At 52.6% G+C, this 15,616-nt stretch overlaps 1 protein-coding gene and 1 non-coding gene across 2 annotated transcripts in view; one reads left to right on the forward strand and one right to left on the reverse strand.

Annotated features, from left to right (window-relative positions):
• TG (thyroglobulin) overlaps window positions 1-15,616 on the reverse strand; it is a 231,540-nt gene that overhangs the window by 141,422 nt on the left and 74,502 nt on the right. The window contains exons 29-32 of the mRNA XM_062189445.1: window positions 7,543-7,599; window positions 5,756-5,836; window positions 2,558-2,695; window positions 913-1,089 (exon numbers count right to left, since the gene is read on the reverse strand). Of these exons, the coding sequence (XP_062045429.1) occupies window positions 913-1,089; window positions 2,558-2,695; window positions 5,756-5,836; window positions 7,543-7,599 (453 nt within the window). The remainder of the gene's footprint in view (window positions 1-912; window positions 1,090-2,557; window positions 2,696-5,755; window positions 5,837-7,542; window positions 7,600-15,616) is intronic.
• LOC133758968 (small nucleolar RNA SNORA48) lies at window positions 13,935-14,067 on the forward strand. The gene has a single exon (XR_009865863.1). It is a non-coding gene; the product is annotated as a small nucleolar RNA SNORA48 (small nucleolar RNA).

Raw genomic sequence — 15,616 nt, forward strand, 5'->3', positions numbered from 1 at the left:
AGCTCAATATTCCATCGGGAATCTCAGCAGGTGTTAGGGCCAGCAGTGCCACAGTGAAGGTGCCTGAGGACCCTGCGACGTGCACTTAGTTCTCCACACACCCCTCCCTGCTTCCCACAGCTGCCGGTGTGCCCCCCCCCCCCCCCCCACACACACACAAGGGGCACTCAGATCTCAGAAACCCCCAGCAAAGCAGACAGGACAGGAAATGAAGGGAGACAACATTTGGCAGAAATAACCGAAATTGTACAGGGTGAAAAAAACACAATAAAATGAAAACACATCACTAGGGCCAGGGCTGCGGCACAGCGGGTTGGGCCAGCACTTTTGACACTGCTGGCATCCCACATAAGAGTACTAGTTGGAATCAGCTTCTGATCCAGCTCCCTGCTCATGCACCTGGGAAAGCAGCAGCAGATGGCCCAAGTGTTTGGGTCCCTGCCACCCATGGCGGAGGCCTGGATGGTGTTCCAGTTTCCTGGTTTTGACCTGGCCCAGCCCTGCCTGTTACAGCCATTCGCAGAGTGAAGCAGCAGATGGAATCCCTCCCAGTTTGTCTGTCAGTCACTCTGCCTTTCCAAATAAATAAACAAATAAATCTTTGAAATGAGCATCTTGCCAAAGCTGCTGCTGCTGTCTGAACTGAGGAGCCGCGTGTGGTTCTCACAGACTCAGGCACTCACAGTGGCTCCTTCCGCAGAGTGAGAGTCCAGGGCAGGATTATTCCCTAGGGTCGACCTGATGCATTTCCAAATGGCTTCCCACCTCTACAAGGACCACGGACAACTTACTTTTGAGAGGAAGGAGTTAATCTAGATGTTTCCAGTACCACGGAGCCAGCAGCCCATTGGAAATACAGATTATCCTGAGAAACCTACAGGTGATACACACAGATTCCCCCCAGACACCCACCTTTCTTCTGGTACAAGACCGTGGGCCTGTGCGGCAGAACCAGCCTGCAGCCCTGGTTGCTGGGTTCCATGGTGTCATCACACTCCTGAGCCTCGGGGTAGAGGGTGCAGGTGTAGTACAAGGGTGCGCTCTCCGTTATGTCTGCGAGCCGACAGAAAGAGGGCTCCTGGACACAACCTACAGGCAAGAGAGCGCTGGGTTTTAGGCCTCAGAAGGCCTACAGGGAGAGTGCTCTCTCAGAGCCTCGGCAGGAGAGGCTCTTCAAGGCAGGGGGAGGCCCAGGTCAGCTATTCCCATCCAGTCTGAAAGGCCCAGGAAACAACACCGGTGTTCTGCTAGCTGGGCAGACGCCACGAGTAAAGGTGCAGTAAAATATGGGGCTCAGTAAGGGCAGGGTCTAAAGGGCAGAGGCCACAGGGCTATAAAAACTGTCCACTCTGAATGGGCCACCTCGCTCCCACACCCGTGTCAGCCTTTGTCACTGCTGTATGTGAGCTGTCTGGGGGTGAGGAATACGTTTGACTTATTTTGTTGCTTTTCTTTGTTTTTTGTTTTCATTCTCAAAGTCAAACCCGAGGTCTAGAACATAACGCATACTCAACAACTGCCTGTTGGGGGAAAGAAAGAAAGAAGGAAGGGAGGGAGGGAGGGAGGAAGGAAGGGAGGAAGGAAGGATGACGGAAGGGAGGGAGGGAGGGAGGGAGGGGATGGATGGATGGGTGGAAGGATGGAAGGATGACGGAAGGGAGGGAGGGAGGGAGGGAGGGAGGGAGGGGATGGATGGATGGGTGGAAGGATGGAAGGATGACGGAAGGGAGGGAGGGAGGGAGGGAGGGAGGGAGGGAGGGAGGGGATGGATGGATGGGTGGAAGGATGGAAGGATGACGGAAGGGAGGGAGGGAGGGAGAGGATGGATGGATAGGTAGGTAGATGGGTGGGTGGGAGGGATGGATGGGTGAGTGGGATGGACAAATGGAAAGGTGGACAGATGGGCATATGGATGGACGATAGAATCTGGAAACAGAATGAAGAGTAACTGGTATTCTTAAAGATAGGAATCATGTCCTATCTTTCTTCTGTTAGAGAACTTCACAGAATTCATGCATTCGGCCTAAGAGCTACGAGCTCTGTGTCCCACATCAGTGTACCTGGCTTAGATTCTTGGCTCCAGATCCTAATTCCAGCTTCTTGTTAATGCAAACCCTGGGAGGCAGCACTGGTGGCTCAAGTAACTGTGCTCCTGCCACCCACATGGGGACCTGGACTGCATTCCCAGTTCCAGTCCAAGCTTGGTGCTTGTGAACATCTGGAGAATGATCCAGCGGATGAAATCTCCGTGTGTCGTGTGTGTGTGTGCTTGTGTGTGTGTGTTTCTCACAAATGAAAAAGTTCATGGAAAATGAAATCAAAAGAGAAGTCTACTTTTATATAAAAAAACCTTTGAAATCCATGCAGTCTTTCACAACATGCATTCTCCATGAACTTTTTGAAGCACCCTCATGTATCATCCACTGTACTCAGAGTGTGATGACTGCCGAGTTATGCCACAGGGCTTGATCTGATCTGCGTCCCAGGAGCCGTTAAGCTTGGCCTCGGGTGTCCAACCACAGGGTCTAGAAGAAGGATGAACTCCACGGATGCTTACGAGAGAGACACCACTGGTTTGCCTGCTGGGCTGCAAACTGCTGTTTGAAAAGCCAGTGCTGCCGGCTGGGCAGGGCTTGGCTTCCGTCGACAATGACTTGGTTAATGTCCACAGATGAGAAAAGTTCTGTTGTCAGATCTGGAAAAAAAAGGGCACCATCAAATTCCTTTGCCCTTATTGCTACAATAAATATGAAAGAGAAAGAGATGTAGATAGACAAAAAGACAGAGAGACAGAGAGAGAGAGAGAGAGAGAGAGAGAGAGAGAGAGACACCAAGACATTTTTAGGCTATGAGAGACCAGGTCTGAAGTGAATAGGGCTGAGAACTGGGGGGACAGGAAAGGTTCTTAAAGTCCCGGAAAGCCTGGAAGTCATGGAATCGGAGCACCTGGAATGCTGGTTTGGAAGATGCCGTGGGAGCGCTGGCCTCCCTGTTTACCCAGGGCAGGGCTTTTCCCCATGAGATTCTTGTCTGGTGCTGCTATCGCTCTGCGTGTGTCTGTGCTGATCACAGCAGCGCACCCCGACAACAGGGAGCAGGGAGGCGCAATCTGTCCCTTCTTAGCCTTCAACCTCTCGTTCTCCCTCTGTCTGCTGAAGCCACGTGGAAGCCCAACCTCTCCATGAAGCCTGCCACCAGCTCAGCTCCACCCCAGCTCTCCCCTCCAAGCCTGGCCATTTCTGAGTCTTCCTCTTGTCTTTCCGGGCTGTGATCCCCAGCCTAAGACTCTTGCTCCCTCCATGCCTGCCGCATCCGCCAGTCCAGGATCTTTTCTCAGTCTGAGATCCACCTGCAGGTGAAGCTCTTCTGATCTCCTTGGTGACATGCTGGCAGCGCACAAGTACCGCTGGCTCATCCCCATGCTGCTCACTGTCCCTGTGTCACCGCTCCTGCCCATCCGTCTGCTGGCACACAACCCATGAAATCCCTCCCTTCCTCTCGAGTCCTACACATGCTTCAAGGACCAACGATGCTCCCTCCTGCTCTGGGGCTGTGGCTCTTTGAGGCAGTTTCCCAGGACTGAGGGCCCCAGCTCCCAGGCCCACGGGGAACAGATTTAAACCTCATGAGAGCTCAGTCTCTCCAGACGGGTGTGACACAGATCAGGCGAAGAGCCAGGGCATGAGCGCAATGTCCCTTAGCTCAGGGCTCTGGAATAAGGGCCAGTATACTCCACACAACCTCGCTTTGCTTGGGCTGGGGTACTTAGCAGTCCACCTTCCACCAAACATGGACATGGAGAATGAGCTCCTTTGCTAGTGACAGCCACCACAGGCGATAAAGGCTCGATGCGCACCTGGCAAGGAGAGAAGTTTGGCACCGGCAGACCCCAGAGACCAGCTTGGCACTCAGCTCTTGGATGCTGCCTCGCACCTTATCCTACAGCAGCCTGCTGGAACGTGCCTGGCCCAGGATGGACCTCAGGGAGAGCACAGCCTGCTCTGGAGGCAGCAGATCCAAAGGCACAATGGACACTGTCTCAGCCACACTCATGCTTGGAGCCCTGGTGCAGGTGTTCTCCCTACCCAGGGCGCCTTCGCCCAGGTGTCCCCTGGAAGCATCTGGAAACCCCTTCTAGGTTCCTTTGAGAAGCCTCTCCTCACTCCTGCAGGCTGTCTGGCATCCTCCGTCCCACTGCCTGCAGCACCTGGCCCCGCTGTGTCTGCCACGCTGCTGGGCCATGGCTGACACAAGGAAATTCTCACAAGCCCGTGGCCACCCAAGGGCACGGTGTCTGTGCTCAGAAGCCTGCATCCTGCAGCCGTCACTTTGCTGCTGTCCTGGGAACCTTCCCTGCAGACTCTGCAAGCCCTTAAAGGCAAGGAGGCCGGTACAGGGCTCGTGAGAAGGGAGGCTATTCTCGTGGCTCCCCTGCGCTGGCCTCAAATGTCCCAGACTGGCGGCAGCTACACAATGCAAGAAATCCCTTGGTGCGCTTTGACTCAAGAGTTCGTTCCCATGGACTTGAGAAGCACAGGTCTGGCACGATGCAGGCGCCTGATCTCCTAAGCCCAGGAATACAATCAGCTGAGAAAGGGAAAACTAAGCTGAGCTTGGTCTGTCCACCATGTGAACCCCTCCAAGGTCCTGGGCCCGGGCCAAGTTCCCCTTCTTGGAAGGAGGGGCCGGAGGCAGCCCTTCCTGCAGGAATCAGGTGATCGCTTTGCACATGGGCCTCTGGCAAGCTGAGGCTTGGAGAAGGGGGCTCACTTAGGGTGACACAGGCAGAGGCAGAGCTGGGATTCGAACTCCAGTCTCCTGACCTAAGAACCCACACTCTAGACCAGAACAAGGTCCTGAGACCTCACGACCACTCCATCAATGCAGAATGCCTTCAGAAGTGCTAAACGACGACAATGGCATGTGCTCTATCCCCAGTGGTGGGGGTGTGTTATCTCATGTGGAGCTGCACACCAACTCTGGGAAGGGGAAGGAACAGCCACTGCTCAGGTCCCTGCTGGGTCCAGGGCAATAGCCAGGTGTTTCCCAGCTCATGGGATAGGAGGTAGGCAAGACTGCTTCACTGTACCCACAAGGAATCCAAGGTTCTTAACAGGTGGAGAAATCGCCCCGTCGGTGCAGGGAGCACTAGCTGGCAAAAGGGCAGTCAAGCTCTGGCTGACCTGCTTTGTGACGTGCCCTCCCTCCCTCCTTTTACTCTCCCTCTCACGTCTGTCCGTCTGTCCGTCTCTCTCTCTCCTGGCCCCCTGAACTTCAGTTCCTCCTGCTGCTGTCAAATAAACGTCACACCACTTAATGTGCACATTCATGGCGTCCACTGCAGCTCTTCAGTCTCTTCCAAAGAGTCCCGGGATTCTCCCTCTCACTGAACTCTCTCCAAATCCTGCGACTTCGCTTGCACTCCTCAGGCTGATGCGAGTGAGTCCATGACCAGCCCGGTGAGCCCGCCCTGTCACACAGCTGGGGCGTTTTCTGGTTTTGTCATTATGCTTGCTTTCACTGCCAGCATCTGTGGTGCATTTGCCATGACTCTGCCTTATTTTCTGTGCCACTTGTCCATCTCAGGAGCTGTTCGTGTCTATGACGTGGACGACTGGGTGGGACACACTGAACTAAGTCAATGTCTGAAGAAATGATAGTGCCGTGAGTGTATTCTTGACTAAACCCTCGGTGCCACCAGCCTGGCCCCATAGCTGGACACCCAAGGGCGTGAGAAAGTTTCTAGCGCTGGTACCTGTTTCTGTTGGAGACGCTGGCCTTCGTTCCATGTCTCTTCTACATCCCACAGACTCAGGCCGAGACCCCATGTCAGAGTCTAGGAGGAAAAAGAAGCAGAGGATGGTTGTAATGTTGGGAGGAAAAGGGGGTGCCAGTGTGTGACTCCCTCGCAGATGCACACACTAGACGAGATCTGGAGTAGACGCAGCGGCACAGGGCCCCGCTCTCTGGCCTTTTACGGACCATTCACCTCCCTCTCGATGATAGAGCTGTTGTGCATGATACTGAAGTTATTAACACTTTCAAAGTCTTTTCGAGGAAATAAAATGTTCATAATGTTGGTATTTACGACACCTATGAAGGTGCAGAGTAAGAGTTCTATGTTACTCTTAGGAAAATGAGAGGCCTGGAAGTGAAATAATTTCTCCCAGACCACTCAGGTGCTCACCAGCAAGCTGGAATTAAAAAAAAATAATAACAAAATGTCCAAGTCAGGAAGAGCTCTGCCAGGAAAGGTGGGAACAGAGTCTCGGGAAGGTGGGAACAGAGTCTTTGGCGGGGCTTCTGGGCTTTTCCATCCTGGGAGGCGAGTGTCCTGGGAAGAAGTAGTTCCTTCTTGGTTTGTCAGATCACACCTCATCTCTCAGAGACTTCTGATAACTGGGAAGCCCAGACTGCGGGCTCACCCCAAGGGCCAGGGTCCCGCCCAGGACTCCTTGGCCAGGCATCCCACAGATTCCCCTTAGCCTCTGCACGCCTCCTTGTTCTTGCCTGGCCCCTCCCTTGCAGACCTGCCTGACAGGGAGTGGAGAATCTGACTGACTGCTTTACATGGAGAGTGATGGCGCACACTTCCCTTTTCTTCTGCCTCTCCCACCCTTTTCTGCCTCCTTCTACTTCCTCCCTGCCCTCCTCTTCACCACCACCACCAACAGTAACGAGCATTTACTGTGCACTCGGCACTGGGCGAAGCACTTTCCCTGCAGCACTGACCCGGTGCTCACAAGGACTATTTTCACTGCCACCCTGACCCTGGGCACCTGGGCTGGGAGGGGCTAACGGACGCAGTCAAAGCCGGAATCCATAGCCAGTCGCTGGGCGCGCACCCCGAGTCTGCACGCCTGCACCTGACGTGAAGAGGGCGTATCGGGATGGGGGGCGGGGAGTGGGTCCAGGACTTTTCCTTGCTCTCACCTGGCCTTGTGATCGCGAAGTGTGACAGGTCACTGACTTGCTGCTCTCCGGTCATAACCCCTGAGAGTCTAGGGCTGTACCTCTCATACTGCGTACCCCTCCCCTGCCTTTCATGTCCCTGGGTCTGAGTGGACACTCAACGTTCAGGAGCTCCAAGGGGGCCAAACAAACAGACAGGAATTACCAAGTGTGCATTCCACCTTGCCCCACCTGTCCCAGGCACCCATGGGAGCATTCTCTCCGCAGAGGAGTCCAGGCACCACCTGCCTGGGTCCTATTCCTACAGAGCCCCAAGCAAAGAGGTGCAGGGGCTCAGCACCCTGGGAGGGAGGAGCCCTGAGTGCCTCCTGTGGTTTTCAGTGGCCTCCAAGCTCTTGTCTTGGAAACAAGGGAAGCTTGTGGCCAGCGAACTTGATCTCCCAGTAGCCTAGTGCTTCCTCCCTCCATTCTTTCTTGGGTTTCCAGTGTCCCTTTGCCTTTCAGACCTGCTCAGCTTATCTGACGAAGAGTTGAGGCCCTTTTACTCTCTTAGAAAGTAAATGCCTGTACTCTCTCTGTGAATGAGAGGTGGGGCTAGGCAAACCCCGCCCCTTCCTCCATGCAGCTCACCTTTCCAGAGATAAATCTGCTGGAAACGGGGAATGGTGCCTTGAGTTCCTTCCAGGGCTGCCAGACCTGCAAGGGAAGATGTTTATTTTCATGAACACACATGTGCTTGTTCTCACTGGTCATACACTCTTGCCAAGTGTCTCTTTTTCCCCAACTGGCCCTTCCTGGGCTTGAGAACTCAGTTTCCCATACAAAGTGTGGGCCAGAATCTTGAAGATCTATTACTGTCCCTGGTACAAACCTGGAGCTGGTCAGATCTCAAATGTCATGCTTAAGGCGCCAAAGCCTGGGACAAGAGAATCACTCAAGGAACTGGGGGCTGGCTTACACCAAGCAGGGCTCTGGGGAGACTTGAGAAACCTTTTCCCACATCACCTATCTCCTCTAGACTGTTGCCTCCTTGGCCAACGGGGCTGGTGACTGCAAAGGTGGGAATAAGTGCACAGGCTGTCTTCCGGTAACTAATGCTAAATTCTCCTTCTGGTGAACTCAACATCCATGGATATGTCCCTGGATGAGGCTGTATTCGCCACATCAATGTTGCCTCTTCTGATCCCGTCCAGCCCTCAGTTCCTGCCAACTCCCTCTGCAATTCTGGAGGCTAAGAAAAGAACTCAGAAACTGTAGAGTCCAGGGACAAACAGCTCCATGTACTGTAGGAGACAGCTGGCTGACAAATTGAGAACACAAGCAAAGGTCAACTTTTGCTTTCAATTAAGAGTCAGTTATGCATAAAGAGCCACTATCATAGATCTAGGACTATAATCTGCACCTTTAATACAATACTTCCTGTAAACCTCACTGCCATGCTATAAGGCAAAGTCTCCAAGTTCCAGGTCAATAGAACTTAATGCCCGAACTCAATCCCATCTGTTTGGCTCCATAAACCACACTTTTAACCATCACATTTTATATTTTACAATTCTATCCATCCAAACTGGTTAAAAAATGTACAAGTTCTTGTGTTTAAAGAGATATACAGTAAAAAACAAACAACAACAACAAAAAAACCAAGATACACAGTTAACTCTAAGGAAAACCCAGCTCTCAAAGTGATGAGTTTCCTATACACGAGCAAGACCCTGCTCCATGCCACAGGGCTAGCCAAAAATACCAAGCTCTACCTAACCTGGATGATGCCAGAACTTCTCATTCTGCCCTAGACTGGAAAATGTATTTCTCGTAAGGACTCTTGCACACTTCTCTCATAGTCTTCTTCAGAGGACGGATGTCACTCATAAAATTGAGGAAGTGAAAAACCTATGACATCTGGGTGACCCACACTTGGATCGCTGAAATTCTGACACTTCCACATTACAGAGGAGGCAGCTCAACACGGCCCTAGGATGCCAACACAGAGCGTGCGGCCGCCTGCTCGGTTTCTGTTCTACTTTCACCGTCTCCTCGCAATGTCATCATTTGCACATTACGAAGGGCAGGCTGTGGGGCTTTGCACCTGGTCATAGGGCAACCAAGGAATTCATTTTTTAAAATCTTTTTCAGCCCACATCAGATGTATTGAGTCTTTCCTGGTAGATATATAATATATGCTGAGATTATATATATATATGTGTAATACTGATGTATATTTTGTACAGTTGTACAAAATACATTAGGCCATGCACTGGAACTTCTGTTCAACATATCAAAGTCGGAGAAACAAAAGCTGACCTCTAGGTAGCTCTACTGCTCTCAAATTTAAGGCTCAAACCAATGATCACTGTAAGAAACGGTCTGGCCTGGGAGACTGTTGGGCACTTCAATTCTGAGTCCTCAGTAGAAATTAGCTCACATCCCCACACCTGCTGCTTTCCAAGAGCAGTGAGTGATCCCCCGTGGAAGCCCAGAGGAGACCTGCAGCTCTCAGAGGTCTCTGCTTCTGACTTGGCCAGCTGGTGGGCCTTCCATCTGCCAGAACCACCGTGTTGTCACCCGCATGTGCTCCCTGCTGTACACAAAGTAGAGAACAGTAGGTTCTCGCCGTCACCCAGGGAAAGATGGGGCTCCACACCTAGGCACCAGGTTTAAGACAATTTCTGGCCCAGGAATGGAGCGTGGCAAGGTCGTGGAGGCCGGTGTCCTGCAGCCTCAGAACTATGGGGAGCCTTCACTCCATCCTTCCATTCTGCTCATTTCAACACAGTTCAGCCAGTGGAACTCAGCTGAGTCCACCACACACTTGGTGAGCCCCTGGGGAGGGGTCCCTTCCAGCATCTAAAAGATCAGTGTGCCCTAGGCAGCAACTCTGTGATCAGCAAGAGGAAATGATGGCCTCCTGGCAGCTGTGATTATCGAAATGATTGTGAAGTCCCCAGAGGAAACTAAATGGTTGAGGGCAGGACAGACGAAGAAGAGAGGTGTCCATGCCCTGTGTCTACCAGGCAGAACAAAGGTCAACCACAGTAGACGAGGGCAGATCCAGGGGCGGCACCTGAGGGAGCCACTGGGACGCACTTCACCAACCCGTCTTCACCTGCCAGTCACTGCCGTCCACGAGAGCTGCCTCCAGAGACCCCAAGTCGTTTTCCTTTTCTTTGCCCTTCCCTAAAAACAGGCTCTGCTTTGTTGCTGGTGCTCTGCCATCTGGAAACGCAAAGCTACCTCTCTGAGAACCACTCATTCCTTGGGTGCTAATAAGCCTCTGATTCTTCTGACTGTCCTGTCTGTCACAGGGGTCTGTTCCACTGAGAGCTCAGGGGGAGGAAGAAACAATTATTATTCCCCCAATCTGAGAGCCTCGTGCTCACTGCTGTCCGCAAGAAACTTATCTCCCCAGCTTGGTGCTTGGTGTCAAGCTTCCACATTATTGCTACAGTTTCTCTCTGCCTAGAGCCCCTGCCATGTCTACTTGATTGCCTCCATACTCAGTTTTTCCAAGCCAGGTTCCGTACTGGCTCCTGGAGGCCACCCCGTGCTCTCTGGCTGCATTGCCGACCCTCCTGGGGATTTTTCACAACGCTCAGAGGACACCTCTGTCTTTCATCTCATGCCTCATGGCTCCTTGAATGTGCCAGGAGCCTCCTGAGACCAGGAACCGGGCCTTACTCCTCTGTCTTCCACCCCAGCACGATCCTTGGTATGGACCTGGAGTTCAGTATGGAAACAAATACGAGGAAGCATAAATATGGGAACCCAGAGCCATGAATATGCGAACCCAGAGCCCACCAAGTAAACCTGGGGCCTATCTTCCCACCGTAAGAAGCCGAGTCACCAAATGAGACCTCCTGAAGCCGACGTCTGACCTTCCACTCCGTTCCCCAAAGCGACCCACGCACAATCTTGAGAAGCGACACAGAACGGGGCCGACACTGTCCCTCCTTCTCCCTGATGAACAAGAACAGTGGTGACAGCCCAGGCATCTCTCCCATTCCCGCCAGCGGAACAGGCCGTCAGACACTGACTCACAGCCCCTCTCCCTGTGGCCGAGGCTGTAGGAACACGTACACACCTGCAGTGCTGGGAGTTTGGCATGGAGCCTGATTCTTCAGCACTGGTGGGCGGCCTGTGCTCTCAGTTTATTTCGAAGCCTCCGGCAGAGACTGCGCACTGCAGCTGTGGTTGGCAGGATCCTAAACTGGCAAGCACACTGTAGGAGGGCTTAGGAGCATCGAGAAGCTGCTCTCCAGGATCGCTACACCCCAAAGAGGAACCCTGGACACAGATTCTCTTCATTCCAGCAAATTGCATGAGATTTCCTCTCAGCATCATGAATGCTAGAAATATGTAGCAAGCACCCAGGTTAGTAGTATTCAAGACAATGGGTTGGCTAAGTGTCTCTGTACCACTGGGGCACCTGCAAGGAGGGGGCATGACAGCCTCCGGCACCCAGCGTCCTTGGCTTGGTTCCAGAGCCAGTCTGTAGCCGGTTTCTGATTTAAAGGGTTCCTACTTATCAGATGTAGAGGAGAAGGTGAGCTTGGACTACCAGGTTTATCTTAAATAAGCCTTTCCAAAAAGGTGCCCTGGAGACACCTACAAAGGCAGGAGCTGGTAGTCCCTGGGCTCACTGAACAGCTGACAGGTGGTGTGATGATTTCTGAGCCTGTTTGCTAGCCGCTGCACAGATGGGCAGCAGAAGTCAGAGACGGCCTTTCATCATGGTCCACTGGAGGGCTGTGGGGGAAGAGCTCTTCCGTGATCCAAGATTACCACTGCCAAGAACAATCCGGGACCAGTTCAGCTTAGGTGGGTTCACAACAGCTACGGCAGCTATGGGAGGTCTCTTCAGGCCCCTGACCCCCGAGCCTGGAGGCAGGACTGAGGCTAAGACAGTCTCCTAGGGTTCTGTCCATCAGAGGTGGCTCATCTAGTCAACGGCACTCGTCCCCACTAGGGTCATCTGTTCATTCCCGTCTCTTCTCCTGGATGGCGAGCTTCCTCGTGAGGGGCCAAGTCCTGGGGTTCCCCCAGCTACACCTCCAACATGAAGCTGGAGCTGAAGGAATGGTCGGGGTGTAAGTGAAGACCGAGCTGTGCTCCTTGTATGCTGAACAGTCTTGAGGAAGTCGCCCTGAGTCCGTGTTACCACTCTGGCCTCCAGACCGTATGCACTGACTGAGATAACTCAGGCACCCAAGGAGCTCTGATGCCTGCGACCCTTCCCAGGAACTGCACCAAGCCTGTGGCTGCCCTGGCCACAGCAGCAGGCTGGATGCACAGGGCCATCCTTCCAGCAATCCCAACCACATGCTCTGGAGAGCCAGTGCACACTGGGAATTCTGATGTGTGGCAATTCTGATGGTTCTGTGATTTGCACGGATTCATGGGATCAAGCACGACGGGCCTCAGAGCTTGCCGATTATCCACTGTCTGCTTTCTGTGTCCCCTCCCCCACGTTTCTACTTGCCTTCCTCACCCTTCTGATAGCCTCCTGAGTCTGTCTCAAGGCTGATTAAGACAGAAGGCAAGGTACCAAGCGTGTGAGAGCGCGCAGCCCCTGAGAGCTGTCACGGATCACCAATGGGTTATTTTTAAGGGGCCCACCCTGTCTTTAGGTGCTCAGGAGACATCTAACCTGGATACATCTGGTTACACTGAGGATCATGGATGCATTGTACATCTCTCCACCTCGCTCCTGGCACGCCAGCACTCCTCAATAGGGCAGAGCAGGCCAAGGCTTGCAACTGCCTTTTTGGATCCACAATGTTCTCTGAAATCAGTATTTCTGCTGAGGCTTTTTGTTTTTCCTATCAAGTTTTAAGTCTTCATGGGCATCAAGAGGCATATAATCTGCCAGGTTTCCATTTATTTGTACTTCAAGATATCGTCAGCACCCAGCCACACGCAATTCCATAGCCAGCTAAGCCCTTTGTCTCACAAACAGGAAGCTGGATCCTGCCAGCACCAAATAGTTGAAAAGGCCCAGAGGTGTTCCCTGGAAACCTAGGAGCTGCAGAGCCTGGATGGACTCCTCCCTTGGGAACGCACACCACCCTGGGCACGGACAGGACGCAGAAAGCCAGACTCCCGGGCTTTGCTTCTTGATGCTGACAGGAAAGACAAACCCCAGACAAAAATTCCTATCTCTTCCGATCATATACACAGGCCTCTGTGAGTGTTGTGGGATGGTTTGTTTGTAGTTTGTTGCAGGCTGGTATTATAAGTCAACCCTTGGGGCTGGCGCTGTGGTGTAGTGGGTAAAACCGCTGCCTGCAGTGCCGGGATCCCATATGGGCGCTGGTTCTAGTCCCGGCTGCTCCACTTCTGATCCAGCTCTCTGCTATGGCCTGGGAAAGCAGTGGAAGATGGCCCAAGTCCTTGGGCCCCTGCACCCCTGTGGGAGACCTGGAGGAGGATCCTGGCTCCTGGCTTCGGATTGGCTCAGCTCTGCCATTGCAGACAACTGGGGAGTGAAAGACCTCTCTCTCTCTGTGCCTCTCCTTCTCTCTCTGTAACTATACCTTTCAAACAAATAAATAAATCTTAAAAAAAAAAAAAAGTCAACCCTAAACATCTGTGGGACAGGTGACCTGGATGGGGCTTGTGGTTTTTAACAAATGAGAAAAGCTGTTCAAAAGGCACACTTTGTTCCTACAATCCTCGTAGGTACACTAATGCGGGCAAACAGGAGGCCTGAATTAAATAATGCCCACATCTGTCACCCCTACAAGCCGGGGGCTCCTTGTGGGTAGAAGTCTTCTATCCACCTTGCTCCCCAGTACTTGGTCTGGTGCCTCAGGCCGGCCTAGCCGGTTCTCAGGCTAAGAGTGATGCAGAACTGAGCACAAGAGCCATGGCCACTCTGCCTCCAGTTCACCTCTTCTGTGGCTGTGCACACATGTGCGTGCACACACACACACACACACCACCTCTGCGGCTCATGCCTGACCCTACAGCTCCCCTGAACCTGTTATCCACTTCTCACCCCAGCCCCTTAAAATCCTTGAAGCCCAAATCCCTATTCTGGATAGAACAGCAAGAGGTTAGTGACACCCGTCTCATCAGGCAAGGACAAAGCTACCCCTTGTTTACCCAAGTTTGGCTTTTGGTCTGTGCCCATGGCTCGTTCATGCCTTGGGCACACGGAGAAAACAAAATCAAAGACAGAAAATCCTTGAAGTCTAATATACTGTTAGCTCCCATAAGGATGCAATGAGTGTAGCAAGCCCCAAAGGGATACCTGAGGGGTGAAACTCTGTGGTTAGAAACTGCTTCATTTGCTGGTCCAAAGACAATGTTAATGCAGAAGCACTTTCTGTCCCCAGTAACATGTAAGGGGGCCATGGCAGCAGGGGGGGGGGGGCACTGAGAGGTGCAGAGGGGAGCTCCCATGGCCAGCTCCTGTCTCTGGGGCTGAAGGTCTGAGCGCCGGCCATGGCACTTCAGGCAGAGATCACTTCTTGAAGTAGGCCTTGTCCTAGCTCCGTGCTTCACTCTCACGGGCAGAACTGCGACCGAGCCAACTGCCTTCCCCATGACCTAAAGGACAGCTGAGCCGCCGGCTGTGAACGCACGCGGGAGACTGACACGCTTACTCTTGGAATCCAGAGAATTCTGTCGGGTTATTTCTCCAAATGACAATCAATACGCCAATGCTTTCTAAGGATTGCCCGTCCCTGAATTATGACTTTTCAACCTGAACTGGTGTGAAAATGATATGTAAACAGCAGAAAGCATTCGTTGAGTTTTGAACTCTGATCTTTTCCAGGGTTAGCCACATTGGGCACAATCCTCTTCATCCTCTCTGTCCCTGTCTAGACAGACCTGCTGCCCTGCAATGCACTGTGTTGCTCAGCTAGAGTGCAGTAAATGCATTTTTGACTTGCAACAATATTTCCAACTTGCAGTGGATTTATCAGGAGGTAGCCCCATTGCAATCTGAGGAGCATCTGTCAAAGCTAGCTCTCCTTGAACCAGGTCACCTGCTGAGCCACCCCGAGAGGGGCTGCAAGCTGGTTCCAGAACACAGGGCATCCATATCAGAAGTCCTACTAAGTGGCTCTGATGGATGTGCGGTTGGGAGACCAGAGACCAGAAACTCAGAAAACATGTTGTCTTGTGCTACAGCCTGCAAACAGAGTCTGCTGTCACACTAGCAAAGGTTGCCCGTGCCCTACTCACAGATCAGTAAGATAGGGCCCCTGTGTTACTGACAGAGATCCCGGGGCTCAGCATCACAGACCTCAAATCCAGTCCCAGAGCTCTGGAACTTCACAGACTCAGTGCCATGAATTCCAAATCTAAACTCACTTCCCCCTAATCTACCGGGTCCCCGCCTTGCTCCAGGCACCAGATGTCCTCTTTCACATACATTCCTCTGTTAATCTTTTCCCTAAGAGTAAGACACCACAGTCGCCCCCACTGGGTAAACAGGAATATGAAGGCCTAACGAAGCCATGCAATGAGCTAACATTCACACTGGGACCGGAATCCTGGGTCTGACTCCAGAGACCACACTCTAACCACTCTATCTATAATCACTAACTGGGAAGAAAGAGGCTGGCCCTCAGGCAGCTTTGGGAGAGACAGAATTGGTCTTTTTTTGTTTCTGGCCCCACCCCTTGTCCTTTCAATCCATGCTATGCCCTCTCCTTCAGTTGTTTATATCCCTGAAACCCTCACTCCCGTCTCCCTC

This window comes from Lepus europaeus, chromosome 4 (genome assembly GCF_033115175.1).
Source record: "Lepus europaeus isolate LE1 chromosome 4, mLepTim1.pri, whole genome shotgun sequence".
Classification (NCBI taxonomy): Eukaryota; Metazoa; Chordata; class Mammalia; order Lagomorpha; family Leporidae; genus Lepus; species Lepus europaeus.